General features: G+C 36.9%; 1 protein-coding gene across 2 annotated transcripts in view; it reads right to left on the bottom strand.

The window, feature by feature from the left end:
* SH3BGRL (SH3 domain binding glutamate rich protein like) overlaps positions 1-23,313 on the bottom strand; it is a 104,451-nt gene that overhangs the window by 45,746 nt on the left and 35,392 nt on the right. The window contains exon 2 of one of the 2 annotated variants that reach the window (XM_032251387.1): positions 13,327-13,429. The exons of the other annotated variant lie outside the window; for it this stretch is intronic. Within the exon in view, the coding sequence (XP_032107278.1) occupies positions 13,327-13,356 (30 nt within the window). The 5' untranslated portion in view covers positions 13,357-13,429. The remainder of the gene's footprint in view (positions 1-13,326; positions 13,430-23,313) is intronic. 2 annotated transcript variants of the gene reach the window in all.

Below are 23,313 nucleotides of genomic sequence, written 5' to 3'. Positions count from 1 at the left end.
AAGAGCAAAACCCAATCAAAAAAAAAAAAAAAAAAAAAAAAAAAAAAGAATAGACCAAGGAAAATAAATAATTTCAGAGTTTAAAGATCAGTCTTTCAAAATAACTCAATCAGACAAAAAAAAAAAAAACTTAAACAGTCTTTCAGAAACATGGGATTATGTCAAGTGACCAAACTTTATTAGAATTCCTGAGACAGAAGTGGAAAATGTAAACGCCTTGGTAAACATATTTGAATAAATAACTCAAGAAAATTCCTCTAATCTTGCTACAGAGGATGACATCCAAATATAAGAAGACCTTTGAGCTATTATACAAAACAAACATCATCAAGGCGTATAGTCACCAAATTTTCCAAGGTCAATACTAAAGAGAAAAATGTAAAGGCAACTAGAGAAAAATATAGGATAAAATACAAAAAGAACACCATCAGACTAACAGTAGACTTCTCAGTAGAAAACCTACATGCCATGAGAAATCAGAGACTGATTTTCAGCATTCTCACAGAAATCCCAATTGAAAATTTCATATCCTGCCAAATTAAACACTATAAGCCAAGGAGAAATAAAATCTTTTCCAGGAAAGTAAGCACTAAGGGAATCTGTTACCACTAGACTGGCCATACAAGAGATCCTAAAGGGAGTTCTAAACATGCAAATGAAAGAACAAAAGTTGTTACCACAAAAGCACACTTAAGAACATAGCCCACAGACCCTAGAAAGCAACCACACAATAGAAACTACTAAGCAAGCAGCTAAGAACTTCACGATTGGATGAAAACCTCACATATCAATATTAATCTTGAATGTAAATGGTTTAGATGCTCCAGTTAAAAGACATGGAGTGGCAAGTTGGTTTAAAAAAATAAGAACCATCTCTCTGCTGTCTTCAAGAGCCCTATCTGACACGTAACAGCACCTATAGACTCAAAATAAAGGATTAAAGAAATATCTACCACGCAAAGAAAAAAGAAAAATACAGCAAAGGTCACTATTCATATATGAAATTAAAAAAAGACTTTAAATCACCAACAATAAAAACGGACAAAGAAGGGCATTACATAATTATAAAGAATTCAATATAACAGAAGACTTAACTATCTTAAATATATATACACCAAATTATCAGGCACCCGGATTCATAGAACGAGTACTTCTAGACTTACAAAATAACTTAGAAAGCCACCCAATAATAGTAGGGGGCTTCAGCACCCCAGTGACAGTGTTAGGCATATCATCAACGTAGAAAATAAACATTCTGAACATAAATTCAAGATTTGAACAATTGGAACTAATAGACCTCTACAGAATACTCCACTAATACACCACAGAATAAACATTCTTGTCATCTGCACATAAAACATACTCCAAGATAAACCACATACTTGACCATAAAGCAAGTCTAAACAAACTCAAATGAAATAAAAATCACACCAACCATACTCCCAGATCAGTTGAAAAATAGTAAAAATCAATACCAAAGAGAACTCTCAACACAGCACAATTATAAGGAAATTAAACAACTTGCATCTGAACAACTTTTGGGTAAACAATAAAATTAAGGCAGAAATCAATAAATTATCTGAAGTAAATGCAAAAAGAGACACAACATACCAAAATCTCTGGGATGAAGAAAAAGCAATGTTAAGAGGGAAGTTTATAGTATTAAATGCCTAGCTCAAAAAGTTAGTAACATCACACCTAGGGGATTTTTTTTTAAAAGGAAAAAGGTGACCCCAAAGGTAGCAGAAGAAAGGAACTAAAATTACAGCAAAGCCAAACAAAATTGAGATCTAAAAGTCAATACAAAACATCAATGAAACTAGAAGTTAGTTCTTTGAAAGGATAAAAATGACCAATAGACCACTAACTAGATTAACAAAGATAGACATAAGATTCAAATAAGCACAATCAGAAGGGACAAAGGTGACATTACAAATGACCCCACAGAAATACAAAAGATTCTCAGAAACCATTGTGAACACTTCTATGGACACAAACTAAAAATCCCAGAGGATATAAATACATTCCTGGAAACACACAACGTTCTAGGACTGGGAATCAAGAAGGATCTGAAACCCTGAACAGACAAATATTGAGTTCCAAAATTGAAGCAGCAATTAAAAAAAAAAACCTACCAACCAAAAAAAATCTCTGGACCAGATGGATTCAAAGCCAAATTCTACTAAAGAACTAGTACCCATTCCTCTGAAAGTATTCCCAAAACCAGGAGGAAGGACATCTCTCTACTCATTCTAAAAAGCCAGCATCACCCTAATACCAAAACCTGGCAAAGTCACAATGAAAAAAGAAAACTATAGGCCAATATCCCTGATGAACCTAGACACAAAAATCATCAACATAATACTAGCAAACTGTGGCCAACAGCACAACAGAAAGTTAGCACACCACGATTAAGCAGGCTTCATTCCTGAGATGCAAGGTTGGTTCAAGATACACAAATCAATAAATGTGATTCACAACAAAAACAGAATAAAAAACAAAAGCCATATAATCATCTCAATAGATGCAGAAAAAGCTTTCAATAAAATCCAGCATCTTTTCATGATAAAAACCCTCAAGAAACTAGGTGTCAAAGAACCAAACCTCAAAATAAAGAGTCATCTATTTCAAACCCACAGCCAACATCATGCTGAATGGGCAAAAACTAGAAGCATTTCTCTTGAAAACTGCAATAAGACAAGGATGCCCACTGTCATCACTCCTTTTCAACATAGTACTGGAAGTCCTGGCCGGAGCAATCAGGCAAGAGAAAGTATAAAATGTATAAAATCCAAATAGAAAAAAAGTCCAATAATCTTTCATCACAGACAATATGATACTATACCTAGAAAACCCTAAACACTCTTCCAAAACCCTCTTGAAAATGATAAACCATTTCAGTACAATTTTATAATACGAAATCAACATACACAAATCAGTAGCACTAGTATACAACAATAACATCCAAGCTGAGAGCCAAGTAAGGAATGCAATTCCATTTGCAATAGCCACAAAAAGAACAAAATACCTAGGAACACATCAAACCAAAAATGGGAACGTCTTTATATCAAAAACTACAGAACAGTTCCAAAGAAATCAAAGACAACACAAACAAATGAAAAAACATTCCATGCTCTTGATTTGGAAGAATAATATTGTTAAAACAGCCACAATGCCCAAAGAAATCTACAGATTCAACGTTACTGCTATCAAACTACAAACAACATTCTTCAAAGAACTAGAAAAAACTATTCTAAAATTCATATGAAACCAAAATATTGCCCAAATAGCCATAGAAAGCCTAAGCAAAAACAACAAAGCCAGAGGCATCACATTATCTGACTTCAAACTGCACTATAAGGCTAGAATAATCAAACCAGCATGGTACTGGTACTAAAACAGACACATTGACTAAGATTAAAAAAAAGAAAAAATTTAGAGAACCCAAAAATAAAACTGCACACCTACAGTCTTCTGACCCTTGACAAAGTTGAGAAAAATAAACAATGGGAAAGAACCTCATATTCAATAAATGTTTCTGGGATAACTGGCTACCCATATGCAGAAGATTGAAACCAGATGATATATTCAGTAATTTCTATATTTACAAGTTAAGAGGTGGTAACTTATAATATAAATATAATGGTTATTCACACGGTGAAGCATGAACAATCAATAAATTGATGCAATGTCTCAATTTACTTTGGACATTAAATTGTCTTCTACTCTTTTGCCTTCTACTCCCACAGTTACCTGCTGATATAACTGCTACATACAACTGGTTTTTGTTCTCTGGCTGTCAGGTTTGAGAAGGCAAACAATTCAAAGATGATAAATACACTTTGGGGCAACAAGCATGACATTACATGCTGCATGCTGGCATAATAACCTACAGTTCATAAAATAGGAGGCTCAGCTAAAATTTTTCATAGAAATGTACACTGTAAACTAACATTTAAATGTTAGCTTAGGTGATACCTTATACTTAACTACAGCCCTACAATTGATTGACAGCAACAACTACATGAACATAGTCCCAAACGAACATAATCTATCCCGTCCCATAATTTATAAGTGTCCCCCCACCAATCCTTTTTCTTGGATGTTTTTCCTACATTTTTTGATCTGTATTTCCTAAAGAATTGTGGAGACTTGCATGGAAGAGACATATGTTGGATACAAGGATTTTAGAAGTCAAGAATGGAAACCAACTTTGGTAGAAAAAAGGAACTCAATAAAGATGACTAAATAATAAAGTGCTTTAAAAATGCCTGACGTGGTAAGCATTCAATTAATGTCAGTTGTCATTATTACTGTTGTCATTTCAATAGGTGAGGGAGACAGTGCGGTGTATTAATAATAATACTGGACTCTGAGTCAAATTTGTTTCACCATTTGACTATTTGACATATTAGACATGAGGTAATAAGCAAAATCACTTAAATCCTCAAGGCCTCAGTTTCCTAATGTCCAAAAGAGGGACATGAGTTCTTACCCTCATAAATTATTATGATTATTAATATAAATATATAAGAATATATATAAAATAAGTGTATATAATCAAGTAAGAATTATTTAGTTATTTTTTTAATTTTTAATTTTTGTGGGCACATAGTAGGTATATATAATTTTGGCATGCATGAGATGTTGATAAAAGCATCCAATGTTAATAATCACATCATAGAGAATCTAGCATCCATCCCCACATCATAGAAAAGCAGGTGTCCATCTCCACAAGCATTTATACCTTGTACTACAAACAGTACAATTATACTCAGTTATTTTAAAATTTAACAGTTAAGTTTATATGTACCTTTAGAGGTAAAATATGTCCATTCATTCACTTTATATCTTTTGATTAGATAATTTAGTCCACTTACATTAAATGTTATTATGGATAAGTAAGGACTTACTCCTGCCATTTTGTTATTTGTTTTTGTTTTGTTTTGTTTTGTTTTGTTTTTTGAGACACAGTCTCACTCTGTCACCCAGGCAGGAGTGTAGTGGCATGATCTCGGCTCACTGCAATCCCCACCTCCTTGGTTCAAGTAATTCTCTGCCTCAGCCTCCCCAGTAGCTGGGATTACAGGCGCCCACCACCACGCCCAGATAATTTTTGTATTTTTAGTAGATGGGGTTTCATCATCTTGGCCAGGCTGGTCTTGAACTCTTGACCTCGTGATCCACCCACCTCAGCCTCCCAAAGTGCTGGGATTACAGGTGTAAGCCACCGTGCCCAGCCCCTTGTTATTTCTTTTCTGGTTGTTTTGTGATCTTCAATTCCTTCTTTCTTTTGTTCTTGTCTTCCATTAGTCAAGGTGATTTTTTTCTTGTGATATGATTTAGTTTGTTGCTTTTTATTTTTTGTATATTCACTGTATGCTTTTTGATTTGAAGTTACCATGAGGCTTGCAAATACTATCTTATAAACCATTAATTTAAGCTAATAATAACACTGTTTGCATGAAGAAACAAACACGCAAAATAAAACTAATAAAAACTTTACACCTTAACAGCATCCCCCTGCTTTTTAAGTTTCTGTTTCTATTTACATATTACTGTATTGTCTATGTCTCCAAAAGATGCTGTAGTCATTGTTTTTGACTGTTACATCGTTTAGTTCTTCTACTTAGGATAAGAGTGTTATACACCACAGTTACAGTGTTATAATAATCTGTGCTTTTATGTGTATTTCCTCTTACTAGTGAATTTTGTACTTTCAGAAGATTACTTTTTGCTCATTATCATTATTTTCTTTCTCATTGAAATATTCCCTTTAGCATTTCCTGTAGGACATGTCTGGTGTTAATGAAAACCCTCAGCTTTTGTTTGTCTGGGAAAATATTTCTCCTTCAAGTTTGAAGGATATTTTTGCTAGATGTACTATTCTTGGGTTAAAGTTGTTTTCCTCCAGCACTTTAAATACGTCATGCCACTCTCTCTTGGCCTGTAAGGTTTCCACTGAATAGTCTGCTGCCAGATGCATTGGAACTCCATATCATGTTATTTATTTTCTCTTGCTGCTTTTAGCACCATTTCTTTATCTTTGATGTTTGGAAGTTTGATTATTAAATGCCTACAGGAAGTTTTCTTTGGGTTAAATCTGCTCGGTGTTCTACAAGCTTATCGTATTAGATATTTATGTCTTTCTCTGCTTTGGAAGTTCTCTGTCATTTTTCCTTTGAATTTACTTTCTACGCCTGTCTCTTTCTCTACCTCCTCTTTAAAGCCAGTAACTTTTAGACTCTTTTGCACCATTTTCTAGATTCTGTATGCATGCTACATCGTTTTTTAATTCTTTTTTCTTTTGTCTCCTCTGACTATATTTTCAGTCTGTTTTCAAAACTACTACTTCTTTCTTCTGTCTGACTAATTCCACTTTTAAAAAAACTCTGATCCATTTCTCAGTATCCTCATTGCATTTTCTGCTCCAGAATGTTTCTTTTTAATTGTTTCAATCTCTTTGTTAAATTTATCTGATAGAATTCTGAATTCCTTCTCTGTGTTATCTTGAATTTCTTTGAGTTTCCTCGTCACACCTATTTTGAATTATCTGCCTGAAAGTTCACAGTTCTCTGTTTCTCCAGGATTGGGCCCTGGTGTCTTATTTAATCATTAATGAGGTCATGTTTCCCTGGATGGTGTTGATGCTAGTAGATGTTCTTTGGCATTTGGGCATTAAAGAGTTAGGCTTTCTTGTGGTCTTCAATGTCTGAGCTTGTTTGTACCAATCTATTTTATTCAAAATAAATTGGGTTTGTGATCCAAGCTGCAAGTGCTTTAGAAGGCACCCCAAGTCCAGCAATGCTTTGGCTGTTGCAGACTCATAGAGGTATCACCTTGACACTGTTGGACAAGTTCCAGGAGAATTCTCTGGATTACCAGGTAGAGACTCTTGTTCTCTTCCCTTACATTCTCCCAAGCAATGGAGTCTCTCTCTCTCTCTCTCTCTCCTGCAGTACCCCCTTGTGGCCACCACCACAATGGCCACTATGACTGCACTGGGTCAGACCTGAAGCCAACATACCACTGGGTCTCACCTGAGGCCTGCTGTAACCACTCCCTGGCTACTGCCTGTTTGCCCAAGGCCCTGGGGCTCTTCTATTAGCAGGTGACAAAACCAGCCTGGCCTGTGTCCTTCTCCTCAGTGTGGTGAGTTCCCCCACATCCCAGATGGATTCTAAACTGTTGTGCAGGAGGCAGAGAATAGAGTCAAAAATCTTAGCAGTCCATCTGGTGTTCTACTTTACTGTGGCTGACCTGGCACTCAAACCAAAAGATGTAATTCTTCCCACTGTTCACTCCCCTTTCCAAAGGCAGAGGTGCCTCACCCTGTGAACACTGCCACCCATAGGCCACGGAGAGTACTGCCAGACTACTGCCAATGTTCCCTTAAGGCCCAAGGGCCCTTAAGTCAGCTTGTGGTTAATGCTGCCTGGCCTGGGACTCACCCTTCAGGGCAGTGAGCTCCCCTCAGGCCCAGGGCAGGTCCAGAAATACCATCCAAGAGTCAAGTCCTGGAATCAGGGACTCCAAGAGGCTGCCTGATGATCTACCCTCCTGTGGCCAGCTAAGTGGGTACTTTAAGCCGACACTCAGAGACTCAACCAAGGCCCTTGATGTAGTACCTGGGTATCACTGTTGGTCATTCAGCCTCCAAGACCTCTTTAGTTAGCAAATAATGAATGCTCCCAAGATTGGGTCCTTCCCTTCAAGGCAGTGGGTTCCCTTCTGGCCCAGGGTATGTCTAGAAATGTCATCCAGGAGCTACGGCCTGAAACAGAGGCCTCACAACTATGATGGTGCCCTATCCTGCTGTGGCTGAGCTGGTATCAAAGTTGCAAGGCAAAATCCTCCCCACTCTTCCCTCTCCTCTCCTCAAGCAGAAGGAAGGGGTTTCTTTTGGAGCTCTGAGCTGTGCAACCTAGCATTAAGGGAGGGGTGACGACAGCATTCCCTTAGCCATCCCAGCTATTGTCTCAGTAGATCATGTGCCCCCTAGTCCACTGTATCTGGACTCATTTCAGCCCTAGGATTTGCCTTAGTGTTGAAGCTCATATAGACTAGACTGCCTTTCAAGCTTACTTCAAGACCCAGAGCAATTTAACCCTCTGTGGCAAGGTTTGCGAGAGCTCAAATTCTGACTGCTAGTATCAGCAATTCCCTTTTGGCTAGGGCTAGTTTAAATGCTCTTTCTGTGGCCAGGCATCCGGTGAGTTTGGTCTGGTTTTCCTTTCTGCTCTAACAGGACAAAACTGGGTTCAATGTCTCACAATTGCTGAGTTCTCCCTCCCCTAGCACCCAGAGAAGCTCCCTGCACCATGCAACTGCTGCTCCTAGGGGAGGGGGTTATGGGTAACACTGGTGATTTGAGGCTGTTTTTTCTACCTTTCCAATGCATCTTTCAGTCATATGATGTTAAAACCAGGTACTATGAGTACTCACCTGGTTTTCGTTGTGTGTGGGTGCATGCAGATAGTTGTTAAATTGGTGTTCATGTGAAGGGGATGAGTGGTGAAGCCTTCTATTCCACCATCTTGATCCACCTCCTCCACAGGAAATCCAAGTAAGAATTTAATTCAATAACATTACTTGACTTTTCTTTCGCTACCATACCCTTCACTGGAATCTATCTGATTTCCATGGTTTCAAGTCTTTAGGCTGTGTCTGCTTTCTTAATGAAGGTTCCCTGCCACTTAGAAGCCACATCAGGGCCTCCCTGCACTGTCATTCTATTCTGTCTGTCTCTCTCTCTCTCTCTCTCTCTCTCTCTCTCCCTCCACCCCTCAGTCTTTCTCTCTCCCTCTGTCCCTCCCTCACACACACACACACAACAAACTTACTGGACTTTAGATCAGACAACTTTCTTCTAGAATCCTGTGTATTATAACTTAAATGGTAATTCGTTCCATAGCATGAAGCTAATTCCAAACACTACCATTTTTTAGAGAAAGTGAGCATTCTCTAAACTATATAGTTTTCAGCCCTTTTAGAAAGACATGGCTTAGTCTTCTCAAGTCTTCAGCTACATATCCTTAGTTATATATAGCTACTTGTTTTGTAATAGCGCACCTGTTGCTCAAAATGCAGACTGTTGAGTTGCATTCCCATGGATCCAAATTTAATAAGTCTAGAGCACTCATAAATAAAATTTTAAACAGTAACCCTCTGAGATTTTTGAAGCAGGTATTACTCATACTGGGCTGTGAGAAACAACGGAATGTTTATAGAAAACCTAACACTGAGTCATTTACTAGTCTTAAGTCATGTATTTCCTCTTACTGTTACCTCTCTCAGGAATGTTCTCTTCATCACTGAAAATAAAATTATTGCTTATTTTTTGAGATTCTGCTTAAATGCCGACTCCTTGTCCATTTTTTCACACCTAGCACATGTGGCGCTCTTGCCTATTAAACTAGATATGGACACAATCAGCACTGGGGTACAGAGAAGTACTGGACGATTCTAGAGTCTGTAGACTATACACACTGAAGTTCTGCGTCAGACTTGTACCCTAAAGTTTGATATCGGGGCTGTAAATTGGGTAAACTTATAAAAAAACAAACAACCCTGGGCATCAGATTGGTCAGGGTAGTAACTCAGACCACACAGAAACTAGGGAGAAGAACTGGAAGTCATGTCAGGACCAGAGAGTGTGGGTGAGAGGTAACGAAATTAAAAATAGCTGTCAACTAGAAAACTGTACAGGTTCAGTAGGGGGAGCCAGTGATAGCACTCCAATGGTTTAAGACCGAATGATGGCATGCTACACAACTATCTAATTGAATATGCACAGCTAATTGATTGAGTTATATAATAACAAGGAGAAAAAAGGATAGAGTGGAAAGCAGAGTTGAAGTGAAACGTAAGGACAGGAGCCAGGAATACAGTTAGTATGTGGGAAAATAAGAATTTGAACTCATATCAACTTTATTTTGTTATACCAGGAGATTTTCTTTTTTTTATTATTATATACTTTAAGTTCTGGGGTACATGTGCAGAACGTGCAGGTTTGTTACATAGGTATACGTGTACTATGGTGGTTTGCTGCACCCATCACTCTGTCATCTACATTAGGTATTTCTCCTGATGCTATCCCTCCCTTAAACCCCCACCCCATGACAGGCCCTGGTGTGTGATGTTCCCCTCCCTGTGTCCATGTGTTCTCATTGTTCAACACCCACTTATGAGTGAAAATATGTGGTGTTTGGTTTTCTGTTCTTGTGTTAGTTGGCTAAGAATGATGGTTTCCAGCTTTATCCATGTCCCCACAAAGGACATGAACTTATCCTTTTTTATGGCTGAATAATATTCCATGGTGTATATATGCCACATTTTCTTTATCCAGTCTATCATTGATGGGCATCTGGGTTGGTTCTAAGTCTTTGCTATTGTGAACAGTGCTGCAATGAACACAACGTGTGCATGTGTCTTTAAATAGAATGATTTATAATTATTTGGGTATATACCCAGTAATGGGATTGTCAAATGTTATTTCTAGTTCTAGATCCTTGAGAGATCGCCACACTGTCTTCTACAATGGTTGAACTAATTTAAACTCCCACCAACAGTATAAAAGTGTTTCTATACTGATTTCTCCACATCCTCTCTAGCAACTGTTGTCTCCTGATTTTTCAACTATCGACATTCTAACTGGCATGAGATGGTATCTCAATGTGGTTTTGATTTGCATTTCTCTAATGACCAGTGATGATGGGCTTTCTTTCATATGTTTGTTGGCTGCATAAATGTCTTCTTTTGAGAAGTGCCTTTTCATATCCTTTGCCCACATTTTGATGGGTCTGTTTGTTTTTTTTCTTGTAAATTTATGTTCTTTGTAGATTCTATACCAGGAGATTTTCACACCTCAGTACGACTGAAAATATAATTCAGAAAGTCAAGACCTGGGCCTAGAAATCTGCATTAAAACACTTCTCTGGGTAGATGTGGGGAGTCTATATACCATACCTGAAAAATAGTATACCGTTGCTTTTAATTGTTTGAGGCGCTATTTCTCTTTCCCTTTCTTACATTCTACTTTTGTAAACTGAGGCAAGTTTCCATATTCACTTTTCAGATACTGAACTATCTAGCAAGCCCAATCATTAAAAACAGAAGTTATCTGACCTCTTTTCTCTCCCCAGTCCTTCCAAACTCTGCGTTGTAAGACCTGGAGACTTTCTAAAAGAAAAAGAACAACTACTTTTCTGGGAGAGTTTGATAGTGGTCTCTGCCAAGCATACTATATCCTAAATCCTTGAGTTCATAGCATGTTTTCTTTGCTAACATTGAAATATTATTCATCATAATTTTGTTACCTTTACCTCTACTGAGTGCCTACAACATACTAAGCATAGAGTGAAGCACATCACATTATCTCTTAATTCTCCAATAAATCTATAATGTTGCATTATTATCTTCATTTGACAGATAAAGAAACAGACTCTCTGGGAAGAGGGAAATGGTAAGTAACCTACTCTAGACAACCATCATTAAATGGTCATTTGATCCATTACATGAGATTTGAACATACGTATCCTGAATCCAATGTTTGTGCTTTTAATTGTTCAACTTTACAGCGTATGGAAACCCAGATGTCTCATGAGTAATTGCTAGCTCATAAATATCCACAGTAAACACTGGAGTTAGTCTAAGACACTATCACAAAGATCTAAAAGGCAAAGGAAAGGGACATAGCTCAAAACCCTGAATTACACTCCTTTATGATATTAAAACATGTCTAGTAAACCTCTATTAACAGGTATCTACCCTCAAGGTGAAAAATTCATACGCCTCAAGACCCAGAGAGTTTTAATGATTTTAGTGGGAGACAGGATTGAAAAAAAGAATATTTACACAGTTAGGCCTCATCAAAGAACTTCTAAATTTCCATAAATTCTCTTGCTGTTCAACAGTACACATACTTTCACAACAGAAGACAAGTTTTCCATGTTACACCAAAAACTCAATGGAGAATATTTTGCTATAACACAAATCATAAAGAAATGTAATTAACAATCATGTATCCTGACCATATTTAAATGCAAAATTATTAAAACATTGGAAGAATCATTAATACTTTAAAAATGAAAAGCTGCACTGAACTGTGCATAAATTCACTTTGTAAAAATCATGAAAGACAACTAAAGAGAAAATGAGGAAAACCATTTCATCATCTGTATTTTATTAATGCTTAATGCAGAAGTGATTTTATAACACTTACCTCATTATTTTGAGAAAGTGTGCAAGTCCAGGTATTTTCATATTGATACAACCTATTTGTAATCAGAATCTACTCTTTCAAATCCAATTTGAAGAATTTAGAAAGGGCCAATAAAGGGAGTATCTATGTTTTTGCAACTTGCTTGAGATACCCTATGAAAAATAGACTATTCTAGACTATGTATAGAGCCTAGAGAGTAGAGTTAAATATTAATAATAAATCAGTGAAAAACAAAATAATTTGTTTAATGATGGCCTAGAAAAAACACAAACTTTCTCAACAAAACATTTAAAAACACCGAGGCAGTTAAGATGGGCCTATCAAATGAGGAAAGTATAAAAGCAAACAACTATAATTTCTGTTCACTACTAACTTACCAGTTTAAATTCAAACTTTTTTTGTTTGTTTTTTTTTTGAGAGGGAGTCTAGCTCTGCTGCCCAGGCTGAAGTGCAGTGACACTATCTCAGCTCACTGCAACCTCCATCTGCCAGGTTCAAGCAATTCTCCTGCCTCAGCCTCCCAAGTAGCTGGGATTACAGGCACCTGCCACCACACCCAGCTAATTTTATTATTTTTAGTAGAGACGGGGTTTTACTGTATTGGCCAGGCTGGTCTCGAATTCCTGACCTCGTGATCTGCACACCTCAACCTCCCAAAGTGCTGGGATTACAGGCATGAGCCACTGTGCCCAGCCAAATTCAAACTTTCTACCAGCATTAACAGTGGCTGACTTTTTCTTGTCTTAGTAGAACAATGAAAACGTAAAATCCTGGATATGGATCCTGGCTCCAAAATTATTGACTATAAGACCTTGGGCAAGGTATTCAAATGCTCCTAGACTCAGTTTTCTCATATGTAAAATGGGCATAATACACCTCCTTCATAAACTACATGAAGGAGGAATGCAAAGTGCCTGGCTTTGGGCTTGGCACCCAAAGGCATTCAATAAATAGAATGTCTTTCCACATTCATTTACTCCTTTTCTCCTATTCATTTTTCAAATTCATTCCAAAGTCGTGTCAATGTGAAATTCTGGATATGGATCCCGGCTCTGCTAAGTTATTGGTATATATAACTTTGGGCAAGGTATTCAAATGCTCATGGATATCAAAGTCCTATCTTCTCTAAACATGTTTTAGGCACAGTGCTTTTCCTCATATCTGAATTCTTACAGCAGTGGTTTCTAAGCTGTGGTACAGAGATCTCTGTGGGGATGGAGAATAGGGAGGAAGAAACAGAGTTGTTGTAAAGGGTCTACAAAGCTCTATGTATGCAAAACACTGTCTATAGACTGAATAAATAAGTCTTGCACTTAAACACACAACTTTTTTTCAATATGTGTAGATGCTGTTGTTTAAACTAAAATACAAACTCATTTCAAAGTGCTAACAAATTCATTGTAGCTTATTATTATTATTATTTGTTCTCCCAATCAATAGATAGTAAAAATTCATCTACTCTTATGGAAGATTTCCATATTCACACTCAGAAAAGCTGAGTCCCACTATTCCAATTTGCATACATATCATATAGTTGTATATCATACAGTTGTATGATACCCTCCAGTGAAAGGAATAAGACAGTAGTAATCTCCAGCATAAAATTTAAGAAGGCACTAAAACCACAGCAGTTGAGATAAAAATTCTTTAAAAAATGTTTTCAAAATGAAAACTCATGCAAAAACATATAAAGAACAAAATGTCAAACGTTTAAATAAAGACATGATCTGACAGGGCCAAGATGCAGGTGAAGTGACTGAGGTGAGTTATAAAAGTTCAAGATCAGATGCTGGTTCATAGAAATAGTGAGGATTTCACCCTACATGTTTTATGAAGAAAAGACTGGGTGATTATTTCACAATATGAAAAGTGTTCATCAAAATGTACAGCTAGACTTCAAATATAGTAAGCTAAACTACATCATAGGTGCTTTCACAAAGAAACAGCTTACTTTGGCATGAGAGAATGAGAGAGAGAGAGAAGTGTGAGAGAGAAGGCATGAGAAAGGAGAGCAGGGTAGGCATGTTAAAAGTTTGAATTTAGTAACAGAAACAATTCAGAGAAAGTATCAACTAAGTAGTAAAATCTTCCTATTCAGAAAGACTGGCAGCTAGCCTACATTTCTTTTCCAGAGGACAGGTGACATCCTTCCTCCTCCTTATCATCATCATAATTATTAATTCACTACTATTTATTGAATGGTTGCTGTTTCCCAACATCTACATCGAGGACTTCATCTTTAGTCATCACAACTATTCTCTGATGTGTACGTAATACTATTACCCCTATTTATGATCTCAATTTCACAGAGAATTAAATAGCTTGCATTAGGTGCTGTACATAGTAAAATATTTTAGGGACAAAATGAGTGTAACAAGGTATACCTGTAATAATAATAATAAAAATGATAATATGAAATATAGCTCTAGAAGAGTTACTGTTTTAAACGCTGTGCTAAGCATATTATCTCATTCAAACTTTATAACAGCTAGGTAAGTATTATTATCCCTGATTTTACTGAGGCTTTGAGATATGTGTGTGGATGTCTGTGTAGACACACACACTTGCACATACATATACAGATATGTGTGCATATAGAGAAACACATAAAAACATGCATATAAATACATATGAACATGAATATATATTTAGGACTTACTATGTGCTAGTAATGATGCTAAGTACAAATGATTTTATTAATTTCATTTGATAGGACCCAGAAAATATTGCTACAGCAGCAATGTTTTAGGACCCAAAACTTCCACTTTTACAACTAGAGTTTGCTAGTGGCTTGCCATGAGTCTGAATGAGCTGAATAGGCTCTAAAAGGTTCTCCTTAGAGTTATTGACACTATAACCTATGGAAGCTGATAAAGGCTACAAAACCAGAACTGAAGAAGACTCTTGGAATTTAGATGGAAAAGATTCTTATTTTTTCCTGAAGCTAAATATGTGTCATCCTTCCACACCAACAACCAATTCTCCATTCTCCCAAGTGAGTGCCCCATAATTTGATTCTTGACACTATCTTTGTGGAATTAATGTTAGATTGTTAAAAGGCTCAGTCCCAAAAGACTGTTACCACTTCAGATGCCAGCCAAAAGTGAGATTCTCTAGTGACTCACACTTCTAACAGGTAAACTAAAAATTCAGGAGTTCCCACTATCCCCTCTAGGGATTGACAATTCACTACAACAACTCACAGGACTACGGAAAGCGCTCTACTTACCATAGTTTGTTATAAAAGGTACAAATTAGTAGTGAGATGAATAGGTACATATGGCTTGTCCCAGAAGGGTCCCAAATGCCGGAGCCTCTGTACCTGTGAAATCAAGTTGCACCCCCCTTCCAGCATGCAGATATGTTCACTCGTACAGAAGTTTCTAGAACCCTGTTGCTTAGGGGTTTCTATGGAGATCCTCCCTCTGGAGACCAGCCTCCATCCTGCAGCTCTCTGACCTCTCCACCTCCAAGCGTCACCTCATTAGTACAAACTGAAATGTGTTTTTGAAGTCCAGCTGTACATTTTAATGTGAACACTTTTCATATTGTGAAATAATGACCCAGACTTTCCTTCTTAAAACATGTAGATTGAAAGAAACACTCCTCTATCGCTTAGGAAATTCCAAGGGTTTTAGGATCTCTGTGCCAAAAAACAGGGATAAGGATAAAATATATGTATTTTTATTATATCACAGTGGTATTCTAAAAAATAAGAAAGTCATTTTGAAAACTGTTAGCTCACATTAATTTTGCACAAATTGGATACTCTGTTTTGACTGTAACTATACTTAATTTTTCAGCAAAATTTTGACAGGTTAATCACGAAGTTGATCATCACCATTTAACAGATAGCAATACAGTTAAATTGATAATAGCTATTGGTTAGTAGACTGCTTTCCAGCAAAGGACAAAATTCTATAACATAGTTTACTACTTTGTTTAGATCACTAGTTTCAGCCAGCATTGATTTTAAAAAAGAAAGTATCCAAAATTATATCCTAATTTTTCTCTTCTGAAAGTGATTAATATGAATACTGACATCTTCAAAGGCTAACATCATGGAGAAAATTAAATTGGACTCTTTACATTTAAAAAAGAAGCCTAATGATACCACACTTCACAACTCTTTTAAGTGGTAAACTGAGTCAGGAGTGATGAGTATACCCTTGACTCCAAATTTACAAATAAAACTTTATCTGTAAGTCCATCGTTTTAGAGGCGCATCTGAAGAAATGTGTCATTCTTATTGGCGGAAACTTTTTTTTTCCTAAAATATTAAGAGTGAACAAAGCTTTTACTGACAGGCTTCTACTAAAATAGTATTTAAATCTATTTCTACATAAACTTTTTCCGAGGACAATCCTACCTGGTTTTTCTGACTTCTCTCCTTGAAGAGCCACAGACCACCAACTAGTGAACATATTTGCCTTATTTCTACATATCAAAATATTGTTCTAATGAGCACCCTGATTCATTCAGTGACCCAATTAGGAAAAACAAGATATGAAAAATCTCATTTAGGGGAAATCTCATTTAGAAGAAACCTAAGACTTTTTTTTTAATCTTAAGCAAAGTTAGGAGAATCCAGCTTTCACCCAATTTAGCTCAGAGTCAAAGCATAAAAACAGGAATCCACAGACTTATCTTCATGTGTCAAGAGTTAGTTGGGGCCACACATAACAGGGATGAAAGAACTCAGGAATGTCACATTGACGATAGTACTGCCAGTCACACCACCACCACTTTAGGTCGTATAGGATTTTATAGTTTATAAAGTTCACCACTGGCTTTATTTGCTCTCTCCTCTGACTTCCCCTCTAATGTTGTTACATATTATTCAGCCTGTTCTAGCCACACCAGGGATCACATGCGTTCCTCAAATATGCCAAGATAATTTCCTCATCTAGGTCTTTTCAATTGCTAGCCCTCTGCCTGAAATGTTATTTATTTATTATTATTACCATTATTATTATTATTATTATTTTGCACATCACATACCTGTTTCTTTCTTATTTCCTTTGGAACTCAGTTTAAACATCACCTCCAGAGTGGGATCTTCCCTGATGACATTATCTAAGGTAAGTTTATTGTTACACCCTCATGCTAAATTCCATCCTCTTTCTTTTAGGCACTTATCAGAAGTCATAATTACAGATTTATTTATGTGTTTACTTCTTTAATGTCTGTATTTTCCAGTAGAATGTAAACTTAATAAAAGTAGGGGCTACGTCTATGTTGATCCTGTTCACCACTCAATCCTCAGGGCCTAGCACAAAGTCAAGCACATAGAAGATGCTCAAAATATACTTGTTGATGAATAAGTGAATAATGAATATATAATCGTTTTCATTATGACAACCTCATGGAATAGGTAGAGCAGTAGTATTTTAATGTATAGTCATTTTTGAGTTGAGGTCACTGAGGTTCTCAGAAATGAAAGGACCTCTAACACAGATATGAATGGTGGAATTCACACTCAACCTCTGAACTTCATACTCCAAGTTCAATGTCCCTTCCACTACAACACATGCCTAGAATTGATACAGAAGGGGAGCATGGAAGTGCTGGGAAGGGAAGGGCATGGTCTCTGACTAGGGGTCCACTCCTGGGCCTATGCCCACAAATCTAGGTGAGGACAGGTATTTCTGTTTTTCTGCCAAAATGTTGCATTTCCCAAGACCACCTTGGTCCACCAGGCCCCCATCCTGTGCCCATAAAAACCCTGAGACCCTACTGGGCACACACACAAACAGCTAGACATCAAGAGGAACACATAGGTGGAAGAGCACACAAGCATCTGGATGTTGAAAGGAACGCACTAGTGTAAGAGCACACGAATAGACACTGGCAAGACATCAACCAGCAGAACGATGTGGAATTTGGCCAGGGTAGTCAAAGGAGAGCCCAGCCACTGAGCAGCCTGAATCCAGGTGAAAACCACCTTTACACACCATCTCCCTTCTGGCTCCCCAGCCATCTGCTGAGAGCTACTTCCACTCAATAAAACCTTGCACACATTCTCCTCATTCTCCAAGCCCACATGTGATCTGATTCTTCTGGTACACCAAGGCAAGAAACCTCGACATACAGAAAGCCCACTGTCCTTGTGATAAGGCAGAGGATCTAATTGAGCCGACAAACACAAGCCACCTACAGACAGCTAAACTGAAGGATCATACAGTAACACACACCCACTGGGGCTTTAGCTGTAAACATTCACCCCTAGACACTGCCATGGGGTCGGAGCCCCACAGCCTGCCCATCTGCATGCTCGCACTAGAGGTTTAAGCATTGAGACACTGAAGAAGTGATCCACACCCCCATCACACATCCTGTGAGGAGGCTAAGGAAACTTTTTTCATTTCAGAATCTCCTTAATTACTGATAACTCCACGTCACTTAATCATGGACACTTGCTCTATAACCCCTGGACACGAATTCTAGGGAGCAGAGACATTAGTGGATCACAGACTTCTTTAAAAAGGAACAATCCAATTTTCCAGGTTCTTTTTAAAAGAGGACTGTCATTCTACTCAGGACATTCAAGATTTCCAAACTTCAGTAATATCAAATCTTAAACCCTCTAGATGCTGTGTGTAACTCACAAGCTATGGCTCATATGTCACAGCTATAAGTCATTTGTGGCAAAGAGCTCTTAATGTCACTTGTTGAGAAATGAATTTACATTAAATGCCCAAAACATATGAACAAAGTAATGTGAATTAACTATATACTGTAGACCAAATATAAAATTCAAAGTCCCCCAACCATTTGAATGGACCCCTCCTCTTGGCCACGGACATTCCAAAGTTATTACCTGAAAATCTAGTTCAGGCCATGATGGGAAGGGAGACCTTGACGTGCCTCATTATACCTTCTTCCCTTTTAAAATTACCAATAAAATAAGCTCTTTAAATTTGATAGGAAACATTTACAAGCTATTTTCTCTGGAGCCTGCTACTTGGTGGCTTCGTTTGCATAATAAAACTTTAGTCTCTGCAACCACTTATCTTAACCCAAACATTCCTTTCTATTGATTCCAGATCCTTAGATAGTAACTCTTTCAATCAATTGCAAATCAGAAAATCAAATCGTTGAATCCACCTATCACCTGGAAGCCCCCCACCCCAGAACCTGCTTCCAGTTGTTCTGCCTTTCTGGACCGAATCAATGTACATGTTACGTGTATTGACTGATGTCTTATGTCTACCTAAAATATATAAAACCAAGCTGGAGTCCAACCACCTTGGGCACATGTTCTCATGATCTCCTGAGGGCTGTGTCACGGGCCATTGGTCACTTATATATGTTTCAGAATAAACCTCTTCATAAATATTACAGAGTTTGACATTTTTAATTGGCAATACTATGGCTCCTTACATGGACCATTTTTCCATTTAAAACCATTAATATGAAGCACCACTAGAAAAGGCCATACATACTTACATGAAATCATTTTACTTATTTTTTTAAGCCCTGGTATCTGAAACTGAGTACTCACTGCAATACATAAGAGAACAAGAAACAATGTGATCACAATTTATTTTGTAATAACTTGTGTAAATTCACCAGAGAGTGCAGAAATCCAAGAAAGAAATGAAGTGTGTTAACATATGGGTTAATACTTCAGGCATTAGTTCACCAATATACTTAGCCCACTCATGGCTTAGGCTATGTAACAGCACATTCAGCTTACAAGAATTAAAAAACAACAAATAAAAATAGATAAAATTATATTATTTAAAAAGTATTTGCAAGTAAACATTATTGTTATTTAAAACTTAAAAAGAAAATGGAATCATTATGTCTTTTAGAGGCTTATCAAGATAGCAAGCAAAAAAAGAACTCATTTCTAACGCAAATGTAAAAACACCAGACAACTGATTTCCTTTTGGCTAGGAAGCAGTCCGCAGTCCCAACAGTGTAAGAATTTTTGCACATTCTTCACACGGACTTGAGCTCTAAGGTTTTGCAAGTGATGAGACAGACCCTCTGTTCTCAAATAGACCCAGCAAAGTAAGGGCATATGGGGCAAGAACTGTGTGGAACAGAACATTTTGTTTGTTTTTAAGTAAAGATATGAAAATGCAACTGTTAAATAGGAAACTAATTCGTGGCTTTAGCAATGGATCTGGAAATCTTTTGTAGACCAAAATAAAATGCAGCCATTTCAAATCCATAAAGTGACTGAAAAATTTGCACCATGTTTCTAACTGGTGTTGGGTCTAACAACCAATGACTCAGTAACTGGTTTTTGATGCTCCGGTTTTTCACAAGAATATCATTCTTTAGAAAAGTCCAATGTATTTATTTCAGGTACAACTTCACAATTCAGGTACAACTTTCACAACCATGAAAGATCTGTAATATTTATTTCAGGTACAACTTCACAATTTCAGGTACAACTTTCACAACCGTAAAAGATCTGTAATATGGGCAATGCTAAGCCCACCGTTATTTAAAAGGAACAAAAGTAGTGACTGAGTTAGGTGAATTGAGCAAGGATACATGATTTAGAAATGGCATAGCCAACAACTCTATTAACTTCCCTATTGTCACTCTAACAAATTACCACAAATTTAGTGGCTTAAACAACATAGCTCTAAAAGTCAGAGCTTGAAATCAGTCAGTGCCGAAACCAAAGTGGTGGTAAAACTCTTTCCTTCTGAGGGCTCTAGGGGAGATTACATTTTCCTTGTCTTTTCTAGTTTTCAGAGCCCATCTACATTTCTTGGCTCATGACTCTTTCCTCACATCATTTCAACCTCTTGTTTACGTCATTATGCTTCCTGTTTCCCATTATGATAAAAAATCTCCCTCTGCCTTTCTCCTAAAAAGACTGTTATGATTACATTTAGGGCCCATCCAGAGAATCCAGAATAATCTGCACTTTTCATTATATTTAATTTAATCACACATGCAAAGTCTGTTTGCCATGTAAGGTACATCCACAGGTTCCACAGATGAGAACCTGAACAGCTTTTGGGGCCATTTATTCAGCCTACCTCAGGAATAAACTTGAATCCAAGCACATTTATTCTTGATTCACTAAGCCAAGGGTGACTTGCTCACAGCTATACAGCTGTGATAGATTGTTATTGGTTTTCTGTGTGACTCTGAGATTCAGAAAAAATAACAATAATTTCTCTCTCTTTCTGTTTCTCTCTCTCTCACACACACAGACACACGCACACACACAGGTACACATGTGCACATGTGCACACACACACACACATGCATATTGTTAAACCAGAATATTAATGTCATGATATGAAATAAAAGTGTTCTTTAGACAAACATATAATAATGAAAATATAGATAAAAAGTATTTGTCAATTTGTAACAGAGCAAAACATTTTTATGTTAAAAAAAATAAATTGTGTTAAATTCTAGCTTGAAAATGACCACCAATAGACCAAAAGGTAGAGTAAAAGCTAAAGCCAGACCTACAACTCAAGAAGGGAAAAAGAGGTCTGGTAATTATCTATTGAATTCAGCTATTGCAAATTTCAAAAATCTAGATAAATCAGATAATTTGTTATACTTATCCTACCCTAATCCACCTCACAAAATATTTTTACCTCTGTAAATAATTTGGAAGATTCCATTTAAATTATGAATTTTAGTTTTTAGTTTAATATCAACAATTTATATAGAACTGCATGTTTTCCTAGTGCTGTCACCAGTGAACTATGTGATCTTGATCAAGCTCCTCCTTTTCTCTGACTCTCAGTTTCACGTATAAAATGAGTTTAGACAAGATCACATTAAAAATTCCCTTCACATCAGAAGTTATTACCATGAATGACATAAACAACTGTCACCTAGGAATATATTTCCTTACTCTAGTGAAAGACAGTACAATCTAAAATATTCATTGAAACAAGTGAAATTCTAGTCTTCACTCTGTTACTACCTCTCTAAGAATTTCAGGACCAGTCATTTAATTTCAGGACTAATCATTTAATATATGTCATTTCAGACTAGTCATTTAATATCTGTCATTCACTGATGCCAAACTACCTTTCATATAAACTAAATTTCCTTTGGCTTCTCTTCTTCATAAAGCTTTGAGAGGAAATAATAAGACAATTATTACACAGCATGCTAATTGCCTTAGATAATGACAAATATGACACATTAGTTTATTCACAAAGATCTTAGGTGTAGAAAAGCAAGACTTGCTTAAAATCTCCTTTGAGGCAGAAAATCATTGGGATTAGCCTTCAAAATAGGCTTGTGTTTTGTTTCTTCTGCCAAACTATCTCTAGAACTCTCTCTGTTACATAGTTCAAAAGCATTCATTAAGAGATTAAGTCATACTGATAATCCACAAAATACTGACCCTGCCTAGAATGATGTGTCTCCCTCACAAAATCAAGCAGAAAGGCACAATTCCTGTGATGCCAAATAGATATTCTTGGGTTCTGTTCATAGTCCCACATAACTGCAAAATGAGCAGATCATTGGAAAAATGTTCCACAGTTCCTTATAAAAATATTGTCCTCTTTTCATTACTGGCAATATTCTAGGACCGCCTATTTTCAATTCCCTGTAGTATGTCCAGGGAAAGTGGCACTAATTTGAACATTGGTATATTAGTTTCATACTGCCTCTGTCACAGATTATCACAAACTTAGTGGCTTAAAACAACACAAATTTATTATGTTAAACTTCTGGAGGTCAAAAGTCCAATATGTGTCTTATTGGGGCTAAAATCAAGGTGTTGACAGGGCTCAGTTCTGTTCTGGAGGCTCTAGGAGAGGATCATTTTTTTCTTTCTTTTTTCCACTTTCTAGAGGCTGTCTGCATTCCTTGGCTCAAGGTCCCTTCCTCCATCTTCAAGCCAGAAATATCTATAGAATCATTCCTATTTGGTATAACTCTGATACTGATTTTCCTGTCTCCATCTTTCACTTTGTAATGAAATTTGTGATGACACTGGACTCTTCCAAATATTCCAAGACAATCTACCTTTTTGAAATCATTAATTTAATCACATCTGCAAAATCTCTTTTGCCATTTAAGGTACCACATTCACAGGTTCTAGGGATTAGGATGTGAACAATTCTAGAAGGCCATTTTTC

This window comes from Sapajus apella, unplaced genomic scaffold, assembly GCF_009761245.1.
Source record: "Sapajus apella isolate SASKATOON/1434 unplaced genomic scaffold, GSC_monkey_1.0 scaffold75, whole genome shotgun sequence".
NCBI lineage: Eukaryota > Metazoa > Chordata > Mammalia > Primates > Cebidae > Sapajus > Sapajus apella.
The sequence above is the reverse complement of the archived record's forward strand: the minus strand, read 5'-3'. Positions and strand labels throughout refer to the sequence as shown.